The 21866-nt window shown below is 43.8% G+C and overlaps 1 protein-coding gene across 2 annotated transcripts in view; it reads right to left on the reverse strand.

The window, feature by feature from the left end:
- Positions 1 to 21866, reverse strand: part of NDUFAF2 (NADH:ubiquinone oxidoreductase complex assembly factor 2) — a 125676-nt gene that overhangs the window by 43496 nt on the left and 60314 nt on the right. For both annotated transcript variants that reach the window (XM_075839357.1, XM_075839350.1), the window contains one exon: positions 8811 to 8851. In XM_075839357.1, the coding sequence (XP_075695472.1) occupies positions 8811 to 8851 (41 nt within the window). The remainder of the gene's footprint in view (positions 1 to 8810; positions 8852 to 21866) is intronic.

A 21866-nucleotide genomic window follows, 5' to 3' on the forward strand; every position in this document is an offset into this window, starting at 1 on the left:
CTCTGCAGCTGCAAATCCAGTAGCCTCTACCGCCTCTCCTCTTCTCTCCCTAAGACTCGGCTCCTTTCTCCTGTTCTCCTCCTCGCTCTTGCTCCTTCTTCACCCACACTCTCTCTGCTCTTCTCCTCCCTCCTTTTCGCGCCACACACCGCTCCGCCCCTCTCACTTCCCGCGCTTCCCCTCCTCGCTCTAGTCCCGCCACGCGAGAGTCCGCCCTCCTCCTTCTTCGGCGCAGGCGTCATGGCTGGCGGCAGGGCGGCCGTTGCCATGACGCCCAAGACGCTCCTTCGTCCGGAGCTGCGGCCACTTCAGCCGCCCGACAGCTTGGCCCTCACTGTCCTCCAGAGAGAGGTAAGCAGGGACGCACCCTTACAAGCATGCTGCGCCATTCTTTACAGTATTTTCTGTGGAATCTGCGACGGAGGCCTCGAACGGAGTCTCCTATCGAGCTGTGAATTCGGGCTAAGCTTTCCACCTGGCTTCCATTAGTTTATTATTTTCATCTGAGAAAAGCACAGGCAGTTCAAAATCAGCTTCAAAATTCCTGAAGGAATGTGTGAACAGGGCCTTAAAGATTCCTTATGAATCAAACAGAAAAAAAACATTGAGGTGTGCTCCACCACATCCGTATTACGAAGCTAGGAGAAAATAATTCCATAATCCTGCAGCACCATACAGAGGCAAACGGAGTGCCTATGGCTCCATTCTATAGAGCCGCAGGGACTTTGTGTACCGCCATACAGCCTCCTGCACACGGCGGACCCTACTGTTTTTTTTTTAGGTTTTGGTTGCTTGTTGGCATTGCTTCTATCCATATTCCTTAAGATTAATTAGCATTTGAAATCAAAGATTTGATGTTCATCCGCCCTACATGATACACGACATTGTGAACGGTTTCAATCATATTTTTCTTGTAAACTCTGGACATAATTAACCTCCTACATTAGTAGATAGATTATGTAATTATTATCGACAGAGGAAACCAATACTAATAAAAGGCAGGGACAGTTGAAAGTTAAGTAGAACTTTCCTGAATAACTTTAATGAAGAGTAAGAAGTAATTATGGAAATGTCCTCTATGATTTATTATACCTCTGCTAGGAAAGCAAAAGAAGCTGCCATGATTAAAATATGAGCATAATTAATGCTGACTTTCAACGCGCTTTCTACAAACCCCAATTAGGACAAATTGCAAATACCAAAGTTCCAAGATCTGGTAAACCATGGCAGCATCACAAACAATGAAGAGAGCTGTAACATACTCCCATAAAGCAAAAAACAACCTTAGAAAGAACCTAAACGACATATTAGACTGGTTAAAAGCAAAACTCAGGGTTTTTTTTTTTTAAATATTTTTTAAAATATTTACTTTGCTTGAGGGAGTAGTACAAAATGATGCAGGTGCAGACAGTACCGAATCCGACTCCCAGATAGTACTACGTCCTTGAACCTCCAGTAAATATAGTACTGCCCCATTGTCTCTCAGTAAATGATGTAGGTATAGATAGTACTGCCCTAGTATCCCTCTCAGTAAATTATGTTTGTATAGATCAGGGGTCTCAAGCATGCGGCCGCATGCGGCCCCTGGAGCCGTCATCTGCGGCCCGCGAGACACAGAGCCGCTAGTACAGGCTCTGCTCCGGGACTCTGGAATTCCCTGACATCGCTGTCCACATATGGACAGCGATGTCTGGGGCTTCCCCAGAGCCGGAGTCCCGAGCAGAGAGCTAGTATAGGCTCTGCGACTCTGGGGAAGCCCCAGACGTCGATGTCCATAATTCGACAGTGATATCAGGGGCTTCCCCAGAGCAGGAGTCCCAGTGATGTCAGGAGCACAGCTGGAGTCCCAGGAAGAGCCTACTAGCGCTCTGCCCGGGACTCCAGCTCTGTAGTTGCCCCTGACATCCATGTCCATATATGGACAGTGATGTCAGGAGCAGAGCTGGAATCCCAAGCAGAGTGCTAGAAGCGGCTCTGCTCCGGGACTCCAGCTCTGGGCAAGCCCCTGATATCACTGTCCATATGTGGACACTGATGTTAATCTCTTCCCAGAGTTCTGCCGAAGAGCCTATACTAGTGCTCTGCTCTGGGACTCCGGCTCTGGAGTTGCCCCAGATATCACATTCCGGTCCAGGAGGATTCCCTGACATCACTGTGTATGGACAGTGATGTCAGGGGCTCCAACAGCAGAGGAATCGCCAGCCGCCGGGGGCACTGTGGCATCAGCCGCCGAGGGCACTGTGGCAGCATCCGCCGAGGGCACTGTGGCAGCATCCGCCGAGGGCACTGTGGCAGCATCCGCCGAGGGCACTGTGGCAGCATCCGCCGAGGGCACTGTGGCAGCATCCGCCGAGGGCACTGTGGCAGCATCCGCCGAGGGCACTGTGGCAGCATCCGCCGAGGGCACTGTGGCAGCATCCGCCGAGGGCACTGTGTTATGTGTGTCTGCCATAGTACTGCCCTATTATCCCTCTCAGTAAATGATGTAGGTATAGATAGTACTGCCCCATTGTCTCTCAGTAAATGATGTAGGTATAGATCATACTGCCCTATTGTCTCTCTCAGTAAATTATGTATATCTAGATAATACTGCCACATTTTCTCTCAGTAAATTATGTAGGTACAGCTAGTACTGCCCTATTATCTCTCTCATTAAATTATGTAGGTATAGACAGTACTGCCCTATTATCTTTCTCAGTGAATGGTGTAGGTATAGATAGCACTGCCCCATTGTCCCTCAGTAAATAATGTAGGTACAGATAGTACAGCCCAGTGGTCTCCCTCAGTAAATAATGTTAGTACAGATCGCACTGCCTCCCTGTCTCTAAATAAAGAATGTAGGTACAGATAGTACTGCCTCCCTGTCTCTCCCAGTAAATGATTTAGGAACATATACTACTGCCGCTTTGTCTCACACAAATGTGTTAGTTCAGCCTCTCTTTTTTTTCACACGTCATAATTCAATGAAAACAAAGACTTCCGGGTATTGAAGCCAGTGAGAAACATGGCTGCTGGGTTAAGAAATTGGAAGGTGAAATATTTCAGTTGTATTTAACAATTTATAGGAAGATGGCATAATATAGCAACCTAACTTATCAGGCAAACTAAAGGTAAGGGGCTGGAGTTACTTAAACAAATGGATTATTAACTTTGGATTTTTAGCATGACATATGAATATCTGCCCGCATACTCTATTAGTTTAAAAAAAAAAAAAAGAAAAAAAAAAAAAGAGAAGAGATTCCACAGCACTGGACCACAGAAGGGGTGCACGCGTCAACTTGACCTGGTCCACGGTCCTCAATATCGGGCCAACAGAAATAGGCAGAGGGGAAGCACTTCCAAAAATATCAGCTTTTATTCACCCGTGCAACGTTTCAGTCCGAATGGACCTTGCTCAAGCTTGAGAAAGATCCAGTCGGACTGAAACGTTGCACGGGTGAATAAAAGCTTATATTTTTGGATTATGATTTCATAATAAAAATGAATTTAAAAAAAAAAGTCGAAAAAACAGAGCATTAAAGCGGGAAGCAGGCTGGCTACACAGAGTATCAGAAATAGGTAAGTACAATAAAAAAGTGCAATAATAAATTGTAACAGTAAGGGGAAGCCTTCTTTCAGAAGAAGTACAAATGCAGCAAAATCAGGGGAGAAAACCATCCTAATAAGGGCCTGTTCACATCATCATCGGTTCCATTCGACCTTTCCGTCTGAGGAACCGATGAACGGAAAGCCAAATGGAAAACATGGCTTCCGTTTGCATTACCATTGATTTCAATAGTAATTCTTCCGTTGCAGTTGGTTTCCGTTTGTTTGCGTTCCGTGAGGTTTGTTACGCTATTGTTTCCACAAATAAAAAAATTGAAACTTTACAGAACGTAAACAAACAAAACCCAACTGCAACGGACAATGGTAACGCAAACGGTAGCTACGGTTTCCGTTTGGCTTTCCGTTCATCGGCTCCTCCAACGGCAAGGTCGAACAGAACTGATGAACTGAAGCTTGATGCTGATGTGAACAGGCCCTAAGAGATGCAGAGTAACAGGATTGCTTAGGAACGCCTAAATAACACCACATTGTAACAGAAATGTAAATATTACAGCCCCGACTTGTGACCACACCCAACTTGCATTTCACTATAGATTTTGATAGCGAATCGCGCTTCTGGTGCGGTCACTAGCCTGGGCTGTATAATTTACATTACAATGTGAATGGTTTAGGGTGGGCAACATTTGATCGCGCTCATGCCATTGTAATATCAAGAGATTACCACAGCCTCAATAATTCATTATGGTAGAATTTTTTGCGATGATTGCAAGGTCATCCGCAACCTTATTTTCCATAGGGAACCATTGCGTTTCCATAGGGAACCATTGCGTTTGTGGTAATTTTGTGACACCGTGTAGCCCAGCCTAATTCTATAAACTACAGTCCAAATGTACAGGGCTATGCATACTTGCGCAACCAGGGTATTTTTTTTAAAAACTATTTTCCCTAAACTTTATCTATTTTTCCTTCACATTAATTTGGTAGGTAGTAAAGGTAATTAAAGTTGGTAACTGTCTGAAATTAAAGGGAACCTCTCATATTAAACATGTTGCATGGAAGATATGAGCAATCTGATGTATCGTTTTATGGGAAAAGATTCAGTAGAACTTGTATTGTATTAAATTTAATTTCCTGACAACTCTGGGCTTATAAATCATGGGGGCGGTCCTACTCCGTGATTGACAGCCGGCTCTGTAAGCACACACACAGGGAAGATTGTCAATTATTAAGTCTCTCCGCCCACTAGACTGCGAAGCCTACAATGAACAGAGCGTTCAATCAATAAAATCACAAATTATACACATTATATCTTTTCCCACAAAACGATATATCAATCTATTCGACTCTTCCTAGATTGGACAGCAAGTTCAACGTGACAGGCTCTCTTTAGTTACAGTCTTTTTAGCTCCTCAGGGAGCAGATTTATTTTTTCATGTCCTGTATATACTTACATAAGAATGACTTTCTATTCTATTCAGTTACACATTTTATTTATAGTGCTAAAAAGTTTCCTAATTAGCATAAGTACTTTCTTTTTTTACATCTTTAAAACAATATCTGTCACAACAGTAGTTTTAGCAATAATGGAATATGAGATTTTTTTTTATCGTAAAGATATTCTTTCCTTCAACATTTTACCTCCCAGCAAATGATGCAGCTGATATGGCTCTGAGAATACATTAGGACATAGATGGGAAAGACTAAGCCCTTATTCACACGACAGGGTTTCCCGGCCGGGTGATGGCCGTTCATAAAACGCCCGTCACACGTCTGCAGTAGGAAAAATAGACCCCTAATGGGGCTATTGACACAACCGATTTTTTGACGGCCCGGGAAACCTGGCCGTCAAAAATGGGACATGCCCTATTTTCGGCCGTTTACCCGGCCCCCATAGAAGTCTATGGGGCCGGGTAATACACGGCTATCACTGGAATGTGTCCCGAGTGACAGCCGTGTCTTCCGTCAGAATCCCAAATCCCCGGGACTACACTGTCCATATATGGACACAGTGACGTCACTCACTTCTGAAGAGGAATTCCCGACCCTGTGTCCGGGAATTCCTCTCCAGGAGAAGTCAGTGACTACACTGGAAGGGGGGGATGGGTGCAACCTACAGGGGGCTGGGTGGCATTACCAACAGGGGGCTGGGTGCCATTTCCTGCAGGGGGCTGGGTGCCATTTCCTGCAGGGGGCTGTGTGTGGCAACAAATTTAAATGAAATTCATCCGATTTTAAAACGGACAGGGAAAACAAAATCGGCCGTTAAAAACGGCAACACGGTCCGGAACGGATGCAAAACGGCGGTTTTTATCGGCCGACACTCGGACCCTGTCGTGTGAATAAGGCCTAAGCCCTTATTCACACTACAGGGTTTCCCGGCCAGGTGACGGCCGTTCATAAAACGGCTGTCACACGGCTGCAGTAGATACAATAGACCCCTAATGGGGCTATTCACACGACCAATTTTTTTGACGGCCTGGGAAACCCGGCCGTCAAAAAATGGGACGTGCCCTATTTTCGGCCGTTTACCCGGTCCCCATAGAAGTCTATGGGGCCAGGTAATACACGGCAATCACCGGAATGCGTCTTCCGTCGCACGCGCTCTCTCTCCTCCTCCTCCTCACAGTGCAGAGTGCATGTGAGGAGGGTCTTTTTTTGCTCCATGTAGGAGTCGGAATCCCCAATCCCCGGCCGGGGATTGGGGATTCCGCTACAGGAGAAGTGAGTGACTACACTGTCCATATATGGACACAGCGACGTCACTCACTTCTGAAGCGGAATCCCCGACCCTGTGGCCGGGGATTCCGCTACAGAAGAAGTGAGTGACCACACTGTCCATATATGGACACAGTGACGTCACTCACTTCTGAAGCGGAATCCCCGACCCTGTGGCCGGGGATTCTGCTACAGAAGACGTGCGTGACTACACTGTCCATATATGGACATTGAAGTCGGTGACTTCTCCTGGAAGGGGGGGGGGGGGAGGGTGCAACCTACAGGGGGCTGGGTGGCACTACCTACCAGGGGGCTGGGTGGCACTACCTACCAGGGGCTGGGTGGCATTACCTACCAGGGGCTGGGTGGCATTACCTACCAGGGGCTGGGTGGCATTATCTACCAGGGGGGCTGTGGCATTATCTACCAGGGGGGCTGTGGCATTATCTACCAGGGGGGCTGTGGCATTATCTACCAGGGGGGCTGTGGCATTATCTACCAGGGGGGCTGTGGCATTATCTACCAGGGGGGCTGTGGCATTATCTACCAGGGGGGCTGTGGCATTATCTACCAGGGGGGCTGTGGCATTATCTACAGAGGGCTGTGTGTGGCAATAAATTTAAATGAAATTCATCCGATTTTAAAACGGACAGGGAAAAAAACGGATGCAAAACGGGTCAAAATCGGCCGTTAAAAATGGCAACACGGCCAGTAATGGACACAGTGACGTCAGGCACTTCTGAAGCAGAATCCCCGACCCTGTGGCCAGTGTCTCCGCTCGAGGAGAAGTCCCTGACTTCACTGTGTCCATATATGGACATTGAAGTCAGCGCCACCATTTCAGGAGAAGTCCCTATCTACAGGGGGGGGGTGCTGTGTAGTACTACCTACAGGGGGCAGTGGGTGGCACCACCTACAGGGGGCAGTGGGTGGCACCACCTACAGGGGGCAGTGGGTGGCACCACCTACAGGGGGCAGTGGGTGGCACCACCTACAGGGGGCAGTGGGTGGCACCACCTACAGGGGGCAGTGGGTGGCACCACCTACAGGGGGCAGTGGGTGGCACCACCTACAGGGGGCAGTGGGTGGCACCACCTACAGGGGGCAGTGGGTGGCACCACCTACAGGGGGCAGTGGGTGGCACCACCTACAGGGGGCAGTGGGTGGCACCACCTACAGGGGGCAGTGGGTGGCACCACCTACAGGGGGCAGTGGGTGGCACCACCTACAGGGGGCAGTGGGTGGCACCACCTACAGGGGGCAGTGTGTGGCACCACCTACAGGGGGCAGTGTGTGGCACCACCTACAGGGGGCAGTGTGTGGCACCACCTACAGGGGGCAGTGTGTGGCACCACCTACAGGGGGCAGTGTGTGGCACCACCTACAGGGGGCAGTGTGTGGCAGTATCTACAGGGGGCAGTGTGTGGCAGTATCTACAGAGGGAAGTGTGTGGCAGTATCTACAGAGGGAAGTGTGTGGCAGTATCTACAGAGGGAAGTGTGTGGCAGTATCTACAGAGGGAAGTGTGTGGCATTATCTACAGAGGGAAGTGTGTGGCATTATCTACAGAGGGAAGTGTGTGGCATTATCTACAGAGGGAAGTGTGTGGCATTATCTACAGAGGGAAGTGTGTGGCATTATCTACAGAGGGAAGTGTGTGGCATTATCTACAGAGGGAAGTGTGTGGCATTATCTACAGAGGGAAGTGTGTGGCAAAAAAATGTACAAATGAAATTCATCAGATTTTAAAACGGATGCAAAACGGGTCAAAATCGTCCGTTAAAAAGTCAGGCACTTCTGAAGCGAAATCCCCGACCCTGTGGCCGGGGTTTCCGCTCCAGAAGTCCCTGACTTCACTGTGTCCATATAAGGACACAGTGACGTCAGGCACTTCTGAAGCGGAATCCCCAATCCCCAGCCACAGCGTTGCCGAAGCTGTGGCCGGGATTGGGGATTTCGCTTCTACAGGGAGCAAAAAAATCTTCTCCTCCTCGCAGTGCGAAGTGCATGTGAGGAGGAGGGTGAGAGAGAGCGAGCGACGGAAGACACGGCCATCACTCGGGACACATTCCAGTGATGGCCGTGTATTACCTGGCCCAATAGACTTCTATGGGAGCCGGGCGGCCGAAAATAGGAAATTACCCATTTTTTGACGGCCAGGTTTCCCGGGCCGTCAATTAAAAATCGGTCGTGTGAATAGCCCTATTAGGGGTCTATTGTTCCTACTGCGGCCGTGTGAATAAGGTCTAAAGAAAAAAAAAATTTGCCAGCACCTTCAAAGTTATAAATAGTGTTATATAGATTTGGTTCTGTTCCCATATGCTTGAGCCCTAATGGTGACAAACACTGCACAGAATGATATACCCGCTTACAACAACCCAAAAAAACCAGAAACAAATTCACAGAGCACCTAAAATTTCTGAAACCTTCTAGATTTATGGTTAGCAGAAAAATAAAAAACAACAAAAAGGAAAAAAATATGTAAAGAATTAATTTCCGTTTTTAAAAAAGGTGAAAAACTACAAACGTTTATTTGGAACCAATCTCACCTCAATTGTCGGAGGATCTTTTCTTTTGCCTCTGATCCATGCTACAATAGAAAAGAAGAGATAAATAAAGATTTGTGAGGTTCGAGACCATAAATAAGCTCAAGTTACATCAATCTTCAAGAACAAACAAAATAATTCTGAAAAGATCCTGTAGCTTCAGACTTCTACAGATGGGATGCTTATGAATTTTTTAGCATATTTAAAAATATGTTGATGTCGGAGATATTCCCCAATGCATGTCGACATCTCTAAAAGCTCCCATTACCTGACTTATTTACTTGTGTGCTTTCAGACTACAGTATAAATCAGACACAGGGAATAAACCAATCTCTGCTATGTTTTAGACACAACCCAATGGATTACAATGTATTAATGACAGCATTAGATCAGTAAAGCATTATCAATTATGTAGGGCTATATACCATACACAATCTGCTCAGTTCTAGCCATTCTGACTATATACACTATATGAGCTACACCTTTCTAGAAGGTAGGATAATTCTCAAATTTCAGTCTAGGGGGAGCTTAAAGGGGTTGGCTCATCAGTTTGCACAACCGGCAAGCAGTCCTTTTTTGTCGAGGGAAGCCATCTCTAGGTAGACATTTCTTCTGCATCAGCTACTGCAGATGAAATGTAGGATTACCGTAGTTCTGGCTCACGGAGTGGTTCGGTCCTGATCAGGGGACCCCCCTATATAGCGTAGATAAAAAAAGGGTATATGGACAGGAGTTGTCTTCATGTGACAACCCTTTTAAGAGCTTACTGCATACTGTTTATACATTTAATAATAACACAATATGCAGTAAGCTCCCTCTAGTGGTGGCTGCAGGTAGCTGAAATGCTATAAGTTTCTGTCTAATTCTTACAGTATCTGACATAAAAAAAAACAACCCGCTCTGTGTGCCTCAATATGAAATCAGTAGAGCACCATACACCTCTATACTGTACAGATGTGTCCACCGTTACTTTTTCTTAAATTGTGTTAAGATTTACTATTTCCCATGATACCAATTCAATACAATACAATCTCATGCCATCCAGGAAAAAAATACTTAGGACTTATTTATTTTTTTAACTTAAAAGATTACTTATGCTTTTTTTTAACAAAGAAGTCTACATCCGATGCCATCCGTTCGCCATTTGTCGCCAACAGAGTACCACGTAAAAAAAAACAAAAAACAATGTATACTTTTTTTTTACTGGATGGCTGTGACATATCCTTTTTTTTACATTGGGGTCTATGGGCAACGGGTGGCTGACAGATGGCGGTTTTTTTTCTACATCTCGCGCCATACATCTCGGGTTATGTCAGATTTAGAGAAAAAGAAAGGGAGAACACATCTTTATTACGGCTCCGTACAACTGAGAGGTTGTATGGAACAGTAATACAGTCATGTTCATAAAGCCCAACTCCTGCTTCTGGCCCTTAAAGATGCACAATTTGTCCCCAATAATAGATCTGGTACATCTGTCAGTCACTGCCCGTATTACAAACAAGGAAGGGAGTTTTTAAAACATTTTTTAGATATGTATGTTCTTGAACCAATGCAGACAATATATGAGCGAATACGCACTGAACTGTATCCCTTGTAACACAGATGCATTACCAGATGTGAAGCAAGAATATTTTATTGTGAGGGTATGTTCACACGCAGTGGTTTCAGACGTAATTCAGGCGTTTTACGCCTCGAATTACGCCTGAAAAAAAGCCCCCAATACGCCTACAAACAGCTGCCCATTGCTTTCAATGGGAATTACGATGTTCTGTTCTCACGAGCCTTTATTTTACGTGTCTGCCTAAATACGGCGCGTAAAATGACGGCTCGTCAAAAGAAGCGCAGGACACTTCTTGGGACATTTTTGTAGCCGTTTTTATTGACTATTGAAAAACAGCCCCAAAAACGGCCGTAAAGAACGCGAGTTGGTAAAAATACGTCTGAAAACCTGGAGCGGTTTTAGTCTGAAAACAGCTCCGTGTTTTCAGACGTTTTTGCTGACTGCGTGTGAACATACCCTTAGATGTCCATCTCTCTCAAAATCAGGGTAAAATGAATGGGGTGGAATGTATGAAGACACGACTCTACTGTCCACGTTTTTCTTCTCAACCATGATAGAGAAAATAATTGATCAGTTACACGACTTTGGCAGGAGACTTGAAAGCAGCAAAATGTCAGACAATAAAATTAACTCTCTGGTTAATGGGGAGCAGCAATGGAGTCGAATCCTCTTCGTGCTAGGTACAAGAAAAGTTCAGAATATGTTCTCGATAGCATAACCTTTCCAATAAAGAGCAACTGTGCCATAAATTGGCATTAGAAAGGCCACTGCTTACGAGTCCAAATGAATCTTGTAGTTTGTCAACCTGATTAATAGCAGATTCACATCCATTTCATCTATGGTTTGTAAAAACAGTTTAACAGAAATGGTTAAGTATCTCAAAAAGGTCAAGGTTGCATTTATTTGCGCAAAGTATTTTAGCCCTTATATTTCAGCCAGTGACGGGACTGTAGGGTTTGATGTGAAATGTTCATACCGTAGAGATTTTGCAACCTGGTGCTGTGAACAAAATTGACCAGCCACACTACTATTACAAGCCAAGGTTACCCGAAAACTGGCTATTGATCAAGACCCCGTGATAAGATGTGAAGAAGGCGCAGAACTGTGGGCTGGGGGTGCAGTGTAGGAGAACACCCAGAAACACCTGGTGATAGCTCAATATTAACTAATTGTGTACCAAGATACCCTGTGTCATGACCAGAGTAATTCATACCTATGTGACTGTAGAAGTGAGCAAAATATGTTTATTGATTCCATTTTGTGTGGACTCCATCTTGTATATTTTACATCCATCTTGTATTCCAAAGAATCAATTTAGTAAATAAGTCATCATCTGTTGCTTTAAGACCGTATATTAATGCTATCTCTCAGCTATGCATCTCCCTGGTTCTTATCTGAATCTGCTACAAGAAATGTGTAATGACCTTGTAGTCGTAAATGAGATGAGATAGCCCTTTCATTGCAAATCAAAGGGAGTAAGATAAGAATTCATTCTGGCCTGAAGATACGGTTCGTGGCAGGTGCAGAAATGACGTAGGCATTTCATGAGGATTAGAATTTCACATTTAAAAGGTTTTTATGCCTGGGAACATTCTCATTGTATGCTATTGGCTGAATCAGAGTCAACGTCACATTGTAAACCATTGGCTGAAACCAAGCCTTCTCCCTTTTTGAAAGATATTATTGTAATTGTTTGATCAATAAACATCAGAGGAGTATTTTTGGGTATACAAAGCAGTGTCTCTGCGTCTCTTACTGATCTCCGATGTATCCTATGATTTGGATCTGGATAAATTTACAGGGCGAGTGTCAGTTGATACGCTCATCTAAAACTTCAGTGTAATTTATATATTGGCCATGATTGCGTCAACAGTGACCACATCAGATTTTACTCTGTACAGTGATCATGTATTGTATCATGTTATTGTTAAAGCTTTGTTGTTTAACCTTCAATTGTATATTAGGTAACAGCACTATTATTATTTCCTTTTATACTTCTATTATAGCAGAAAGCAACCACAAAGAAACAAAAATTCACTGCAGTTGCTTTCACCAGAGTGGTTAGCAGAAAATAGGCACCATTTAGGACTCATGAACATGACTGTAGCCATGTGCATGGTTGTGAATTTCGGGTCGGCCGGCGAGTGTCACCCGCAAATCGCAGGCCGTGCACATGGCCGCGTCCATTATTTCCTATGTGCCTGGACCGCAGAACACGGCCGTAATAAGACATGTCCACGGTCGTGTGCATGGGCCTGTAGAAATGAATGGGGCCGAAATTCTCCCGTGGATTTTGGGGGGAATTGCGGCCGCAAAAGCACATTCGTGTGCATGGGGCCTTAGTGTAACGAGTCAATTATGCCGATAAACCAGGTATTATAACTTTTGTGAAAACTGCCTCCCCAGCTGCGCCTCACGAAAAACTAGGGGGCGCCTCAGAATTTGAGAAGCACAGGTCTAACTAATGGTTACGTTAAACGGTCATGATGTCTGCATTTTCATACACATACTGTAAGTTTGTATATTCATCATACTTGGACATTACCTCTAGCCTATATCACATTGCAGAGCACGATGATCTCATTATAGGAAAAATATAATTTTATCTGCTCGGTCAGGACTAGCACATACACGGCTACAGTTTGTGACAATACTAAATGTAAAAAATCGTAAGAAACAAGCATAATATAAATACACACTAATAAAAATAGTCGTGTGTAGTAGCCTTTCATTAATCGTTCCTACAATGAAGATGTGGCTAGCCCTCTACTATATGGCAGACTACTGGCTTACATGAACTAATCTTTTTACTCTCCGGATGCTTGAATACAAATTAAAATAAGATAAATTGTCTTCATTCTGAGCGTGGCAATAGAGGTTATAAAATTCCAAGCAGATTAACGCTTCTCTAATTCCTTCCCGCTTCACTTGACACAGACTTTACCAGACAGAAAATTCTCCTTCTAGGATCAGGTCCGATTAAAGAAGGATATGAAAATAGGGCTGAACGAGCTTGTAAAAATCACAGTAGTAGCAGGTACCAGCTACCGGGACAGATCAAACCTCAACCTCCACTGTCGTTTGACCATCTTATGCTGATTATATAGGCACAGTTACCACCATCAAAAGTGTAATATGTTCTAATTACCAAATCTGTTGTTTTCCAGGTGAAAAATGGGTCTAAACACACTGCCACTAGGTGTCTCACTTCTGAGCTATTTGCAGTTCACTCCCCGTCATCAGGTTCTTTCCATCTCTAGTTACAGACAAGCTGGGGCCGGAAAACAGGAAAGGGAAGTGTCATAGCACGCTTGATGCGCGCCCCCGGCTCCTGCATTCACACCCTGCACTACACAGTCTGGACAGCACAGAGCTTGCTAATAACACTAGGTAATAGAAGAGAGGAGGAGGGGTTTCTGACTAGACAGCTTGCAATTGAACAGTCATAATGCATGCTCCAGAGAAGGCGCTATGCATTCCGGGTAGTAAGGAAACGGAAGTCCATTTAGGAAACTACTGGCAAGCTTCCCTGCCTCTGGAACACCCCCCCCCCCTAAAATCGAACATGGAGCGATAAAAAGCACGTGTATTACACAGGTAACATAGCACCTATTAGATTATGAGCGATTTTCAATTTTTGGTGAAATGTCAGATGGTTTTCACTGAATTTAAAAGTAAGACACGAAAAAAATGAGAACCCAGCTATCTATGTAACCTACGCAAGGGTATGAGCCCAAATATCTATGCAGATACCCATGTGTGCAGCTCCAGCAGTCTTTACAAATACCCAGTAATAAACATTCAGAAAAGTGGGGAATTATTGCATTTTTCAGAATATAAGACACAAATTTAGACAACAGAAAATAAGGCAAAACAAACGAATTTTAGACTATGCTTTGGACAATCCCTACTTGCTAAAACGGTCCCTTGACAATAAGCTGATCACAAAGAGTCCCCCTGCTGGGACCCACCCATCAGATGTAATATATGGGGAAACCTGGCATGAAGTATTTAATTTCCCTGCAGCGCCACCACAGGACAAACTAAGTATTCCACAGTGCCCACTCAAATCAATTAAAGTCTGTGCAATGCAGGACAAGACAGGTCCTCCAGAGCGAGAGACGCCATTTGTTACTGCTCTACACTCGGCCAAGAGTTGAGGATCCTGAATAAGGGACCCCCCTCTTAACTCGAAATTACCCTATAGGGAATATGAAAATGTGTTTTCTAAACTGGACAGCCTCTTTAATGCATCTTCCCAATGGTCTGGGGTAGTAAGGTGGTTTAATGCCAACTTTCCTATTTTGTGCAGCACTGTCGTGGTGCAGCTTTCTGATGATAAAAACAATACTATTTTAGAAAATTGCCATTTACAGGGGACCTGTCACTTGGTCATATAAGAAGAACTGGTTTACGGACTTAAATAGCACTGTCTCCCTGATTACAGTACTGTTTTGTTTTTTTTCCTGGATCCCCTCAGTTCCAGAGACATGGTCCACTGTTGTGTTGGATCTCTATATCCTAATTTGCTGTAGTTAGCCAACAGGGCCAGAACTACCCTCAAGCTGCCTCGTGCTGATTGGTCAGCATCAGAGGCAGGGAAGCTAGCTCCCCTTGTTGGCCAACTACAGAAAATTAGCATATAGGGAGCCAACATAGCAGTGGACCATATCTCTGGGGGTCCAGGAAACAAAAAGGACGCTGGAATCAGGGAGACAGCGCTATTTAGGTCAGTAAACGAGTTCAACTTATATGACCTAGTGACAGGTCCTCCAGTTTTACCAGAGAGTGAGCTTATACTTTAAGGCTTTGATGAAGAATTGTAAAGATAGAAAATGCTGCACAAATCATATAAACTATCACACTGTTCAACCTAAGCAACTATTTGTATGTAAAACTTACCATATTCTCAGTTTGTTTTTTTTACATAAAGGGTGGCAGCTTAGAATAAATAAATACTAAGTATAACATATTCAGGAGGAATGGACTTTTACGGTGCACATTTAGGAGACTTGAGCCTTCACCTCTTTCCCATTTCTAGAAGTTGAATTATAGCCTCTGATCGTCATGTGGTGCACTCGCAGCGTTGCCTGTATTAAATAGTCCTGTCTATGTACGAGTAAGGCTTACTAAGATAACTGGACATTTCATACCTATCGAGACCCCGACATTCTTTCATCTGTGCTTATTTGCATTTTGATTAGTATGCATGAGATTTCCATTGAACCTTTACACTCCTACTGGCACATAATACACTTTAATGAGCATAAAAGTGAGCATGCAAATTAAAACTGCCATTAATCACTAAATGCTACAGGAAATTGGGAAGATGGAACAAGCAGGCAGTAAAATGCTGAAAGAGGCATGCACTCTCCAAATCTCCATAGGCTCTGGCAATGACGGATAGGCTTTCATGAGCGCCGCTGACACAGGGAGGAGGTAAATAAAATATTCTATCAGCATAGACAATAGGTGACAATTCAGCATGAGGAGTGTGGAAGTGTAATTTGCAGAGTGCATCTTATAGCAACAGCACCAGAGAGAAACGGGAATAAATGATGAAAGTTGCCATCAGACTACACAGCTTTTTTTATATAGTCCCGAAAATGTTATACTATTTATAAATTATTATAAATCAGGAGTCCTAAAGAATTTAGAAGCCGCAATCACGCACACATAGAAGCAGGTGCCACACCCCAATGCACCAGACACAAAGTGGTTGTCTCATGACGACATTCACAGTCCAGATGCACAATTAGGGCATATGGACATCACAGACGGGGATCCTCCATGAGCCAGAAAGAAGAGCTGCTTTTGCTCTGGCAGACCCAGCTGTCAATGCATTACATGGTCAGCCATTTATTTGAATAGTCGCCATGTAAATTCACAATTCCCTAGCAGTGGCATAAAAAGAGGAAACGTATGTCCAGATACGGCTCTGGAAAAAACTACCAGGTGTTAGCCAGGTAGATGGAAATCAGTTGATCACCGGGCTGGCCTTTTATGAAAAAAAAAAAAAGTTTTATTGAAAAAATCCCTTAAAATAAGTTTTCCAACCATTAACACGGATGACATATTGACTAAATATGTCATTGATGGGGATCCGATCTATTAATTTTTCATCTGGTAAATTTACAGAAAATAGTTGAAACGAAGTTGAATTGCCATGAGGAATTCCAAAGGCTTGATGGTCATGCTCTGGTTAGTCCAGTCTGCTGTAAACTCGGTGGTTGGTCAGTCAGTTCGCAGTCTGCTGTAAACACATTATTTTTTTTTATTTAAAGAGGACCTGTCACCTCTCCTGACATGTTGTTTCATAGAAAATACTAATAAATTAGTAAAACTGACAATTCTCGAGCAGCTTTTCTTAGTACTCTGCGCTGTGCAGTTCCTATGTTACTACTCCTAGAATCCTAAGAATAAATGACAACTGGGTGCTAAAATACCCCTTACTAAACCTAAAGCAGAGATCAACCAAAAATTTTCAATACTACTACTTTTTAGATTTTAATATGATATGATTTTCTGAAATGAATGGTCATGGTCACGGTCACAGGGTATGTGGACCCACTAGGCCCTTCCGCCGTAGCAGAGAGGCAGCTGACCAGGTCACAGTCTATACGAAAGTCATTAGTAGATAGTAACACTTGGGTACCTCAACTAGTCCAGACGGCTTCAGCACGGATGGAGGCCGGTGCAGCAGGTAGCGCCAAACATGGCGGGCAGTATCGGACGTGGCAGAAGACACTGGACGTGGCAAACGACAGCAGGTGCAGTAGACACGACACCAACACTAGTAGGCACAGGAACAAGAACAGCACGGGATACAGGAACAGGTAACAGGGCACGGGTAACAACTGGAATGGGAAACACTAAGGGACCATTTGCAAGACAGACTGGGATAAACTAACAACACTCAGGCAAGGATCATAAGGGCTGGGGCCTTCCTATAGACCAGGAAATCATGGGCTGTTGAGGATGATTATTTCCTGATGTGCGCGCTGGCCCTTTAAGGCTGGGCACGAGCGTGCGCGCGCACCCTACGGGACACAGCAGAACGGAGCAGAAGTGAGCGCTGGCGTCTCCTAGGAAGGAGATGGGGACCAGCGCTCACGGATCCATTGCTGCGGGCGTCGGGGGGTGAGTAAACCCGACCGCCCGTGGCCATGGACGCTACATGAATTATCATATTATATGATTATGCACTAGAGAGAGAGGGAAAGTCTAGGGACAGGTTACATCATGTATGTTTCTGTAAAGTGCAACAAGTGTACGGTCACTTCTGCGATCTTGTATACAAATGCACTGATCTTGGGTTGTCAAATAAAGACATATTTGGTGAACAGTGCTCTTTTACAGTTTTTCTGGCAGACGCAGGGTCAACCATGGGGTCATACGACCACTATATGGTTGCTCCCCCTGCTGGAGAGACAGCACAATTGTTTTGTGTGTGTTTCTCTAGGAGGTGGGGTTGACGCATGCGTACTCACCGGCTACCAGCGGCGACCTCCGTTGTCATGGATATGTCGGACGCATGATGTCGTTGCGTCTGACGTCATCAGTGTCAGCCGGATGTCATATCTCTGGGCCCGGTGGGGATGACATGCGTCTTATACCGGCTAGCTGCCAATTACATCCTCCAGCTGTTATTTGGTAAGCTACCACTCCTGATTGGTCTACGGACCTTTAAATAGTTTGTTGTGACTCTCAGGCACCACCTACAGATGAAGGCCTGGAGCCGAAACACGCGTTGCGGTGTAACGGCAGTTTTTTTTTTATATAAACAACTGCCTGAGGAAGAAGCTGGTCCGGCTTCGAAACGCGTCGCCTGTATCCATTTAAGACTTATTGACCTCATTATGCGACACTAGCAACTAACAGTGGATTACATTCCAAAGGACCAGCGCCGCTTCAAGGGTTGTTTTTTGAGTTTTCACCTACCCAAGGTGTCGTTCTCACAATCCCACCATCCTACCTAGAACCGGTCCAATCTTTTGGCTTCCGGTACAACTCGTGGCTTGCAGTTCTGACGTCCTACTACAAACTCAAAGTTTATATCTTCAGGGGTGTCGTGCTCCTAGCACATCACCAGGTGAGCATATTTATAATCTATTCTTCTCCTTATGTAGGTAATGCCCTATGGTTGCGCCAGGTTTGTATTCCCTTTTTCTTCTAGTTGCAACTTTACCAACACGCCTGACCATCTAGATCCGGTGTGACAGGATATTCATCTCCTATACAAGGATGCAAATATCTAGGCATCTTCTACAAACCAGGACCTACTCTTATCCCCGCTCGCATTTCTAGCGTCTGACTTTATTACAATGGAACACTTCAAGAACCGTCAAGACACAAGAGACCGACTAGTAACGAAATATACTGCAAGTACTTCTTTCACCTCTCGTTCTAGCATCACCACTATCTTTTCTAATGAAGAAACGAAAACTATGACCAATTTGTTCAATGACCTTGAAAACAACATGATATCTGAATTGCATGATCATATTGATGTAATGTTTCTCACCATCTATCTCAACAAACAGATAGAACCACGAGGCCTTAGAATGCCTTTGGAGTTATCTTTCAAAGAAGACCTCCCTTTCACCAATGATTGGGAGGTTTTCATGGAAGACGTTTCTCGGGGTATGATGCAACGATTATTAAAAAATTGAATGCAGCTGTGCAACACCATTACCACTCAAATAGATTCCATTATTTCGAAACTAACAGACTTCTATCAACACCCAGATTTTCACTTAATCAATCAGAATATCATTAATAGAATACATAAAATAGAACAAGAAACGGTTGAGAAAAAAATCATGCAAGTTAACAAGAAACCGTCTAGATTACTTACACAACCAAATCAGATGTTGGACACACCCATAACTAAATGGTGCAAAACCGATTAACCATCAACAAAAAACACCCATCATACTAAAATCCCCAACCACGGTCCAAGCATCTAAACCGAATGTGAACAAAATCCAATACAAAAAAAACAAACAATACCTTAAAAGCAAGTATAATAAATCCATGCCAAAATCCGCAGGTCCGCTGGATAATCACCCCAACAAACCCAACCTATCACCAAAACCTACCATCTCCAAAATCACGACCAAAACACCCAAAACCAAGTCCAACTGCCTCAACTCCCAAAACTTCCATTCTTCTCCATCTCCATTGAACCTGTCCATCCTTACCACGCATGACAATTCTGAACTAGTCATCCATGACCCTCCACGTGCTATTCCAGAACCCTCCCCACCGGTTCTTCCCCCACCCCCTCTTAGGGTATGTTCACAAGCTTAACAAAAAACGTCTGAAAATACGGAGCTGGTTTCAGAGAAAACAGCCTCTGATTTTCAGGCGTTTTGGAAGCTGAAAATCAAGCTTCTTTTAATTTGGAGCTTCTTTAGAGGCTTCTTTTCAGGCGTTTTTCATAGTGTTCAATGGAAAATCAGCTCAAAAAACGCCTCAAGAAGTGACATGCACTTCTTTTTACGGAGAGTCTTTTTAAGCTCCGTTTTTTTAAACAGCGGCGTAAAATTCCCCCCCTCATGAACTAAATGCTGTTTTTCCCATTGAAATCAATGGGCAGATGTTTGTAGGCGTTCAGCTTCCGTTTCTTTCAGGCGTTTCTCGAGGCGTAAACGTCCCAAAATACGCCTGAAAGCACTGCGTGTGAACATACTCTTACTATTCACAATACCTCAGCAGAAGCCACTGCCTCAGTACCATTCCTCACCCCTGCAGCCCCTTTTTTAGGGACAACCATAGACCACCATCTTCCAGTATACAAAACAATGAAGTTATTTCCCTCCACTGACTCTCTACAACCCCCAAAAAAGAAAAAACGCCTCAGAGGATGCAAAAAGAAAAAGAAAAACAGCAGTAAGCTCAACCCCTATGAGCGATCTACCCACACAAATTTTTAACCTTTCCAACTATGTATTTCTCTTCCGAAATATCTATTTTGAAAAAAGGACTTTTTTGCCCCACATCAGGAGCAAATGGGTTTGAGCTTTTCCTAGATCTCCACCGATTCACTAGAAAACGTACCCTAGCTAGACACTTCAAAATCTCTAATACTAAAATAAAACCTCCTTCCAAATCCGACAACTCAGAAATTGAAATCATAAAATGATGGATATACACACACTGAGCTCAGGGTACCTTCAAAATTCTATCCAATTGAAAGCCAAGGCCACTTTATAGCTACGTATCACGATCTGGTAGTTAATGAATTCAAACTAGTGGAAAAATGCCTTTATAAATACAAGGACAACCTTAATACTAAAGAAAAAGAAATTATAAAGTCCCATAACAAAGACATCATTATCAGAGCAGCCGACAAGGGTGGGGGAATAGTTATCCAAAACATAGAAAAATACAAACAAGAGGCCCTCAATATCCTTTCCGACTCAGATTACTAAACCCAGTTACCCTCTGACCCCACCCGTGAAATTGCCAAAAATCTTAATCTATTTATTAATAAAGCTTTTAAGGAATCTTTAATTAACAAACACGAAACAAATTAATTACTATCAAAAAATCCAAGCACTCCATTTTTTTACCATTTACCCAAAATACATAAAAACCTAACCAATCCACCAGGGAGACCCATCATTTCAGGTATTCAGTCTCCAACATGCCATCTACCCACTATCTTGACATTCTTCTTCAAAATTATGTAAATGAATTACCCAGTTACCTAAAAGATTCCATACAACTGATTTCAGAACTGCGAAATACTCCATGGTCCAATGACCTCCTACTACTTACCCTAGACGTTACAGCTTTATACAGCATGATTTGCATCTAGTCAGCCTCATGACCATCCTGGATAGGGATAATACCAAGAAGAAAGAACAAATCTCCTTCATCCTTCAAGGGATGGACTTTATTTTAAAAAATAATGTATTCACTTTTAAAAATTTGGTCTTCCGCCAACAGAGGGGTACAGCCATTGGCACGAGGGTGGCACCAAGCTATGCTAATCTTTTTATGGGCATATTTGAAGATTCCCACATTAGGCATAATTCCAATTTTAAACACCATATATTATTTTATCGAAGATACATAGATGATCTGTTTTTCATTTGGCGAGGAGATGTGATTTCAGTTACCAATTTTACTACTATTCTTAACACAAATACTTGGGGCCTAACCTTTACGAGCAATATCAACTTGAATGAAATAGACTTTCTTGATCTTACAATCTCCCATGCTCATTCCCAAATCATCACCCGCACCTTTTTTAAAAAGGTAGACACAAATAGTTATTTGGACTTTTCTAGTGGATATTATAAAAAATGGCTTCAAAATATCCTCTAGAGCCAAAACGAGTAGGGAAAAACTGTACCCAAGACAAGCCACCATTTTACAGGAAAGATTCAAGCAAAAGGGATACTCAAATCACCTCCTCACCGATGCATACCAGAGAACTAAAAAATTAAAACAAACAGCCTGATTAGCATCAAAGAAATCATCCACAG

The sequence above is a fragment of the Rhinoderma darwinii genome, chromosome 1 (assembly GCF_050947455.1).
Source record: "Rhinoderma darwinii isolate aRhiDar2 chromosome 1, aRhiDar2.hap1, whole genome shotgun sequence".
Classification (NCBI taxonomy): domain Eukaryota; kingdom Metazoa; phylum Chordata; class Amphibia; order Anura; family Rhinodermatidae; genus Rhinoderma; species Rhinoderma darwinii.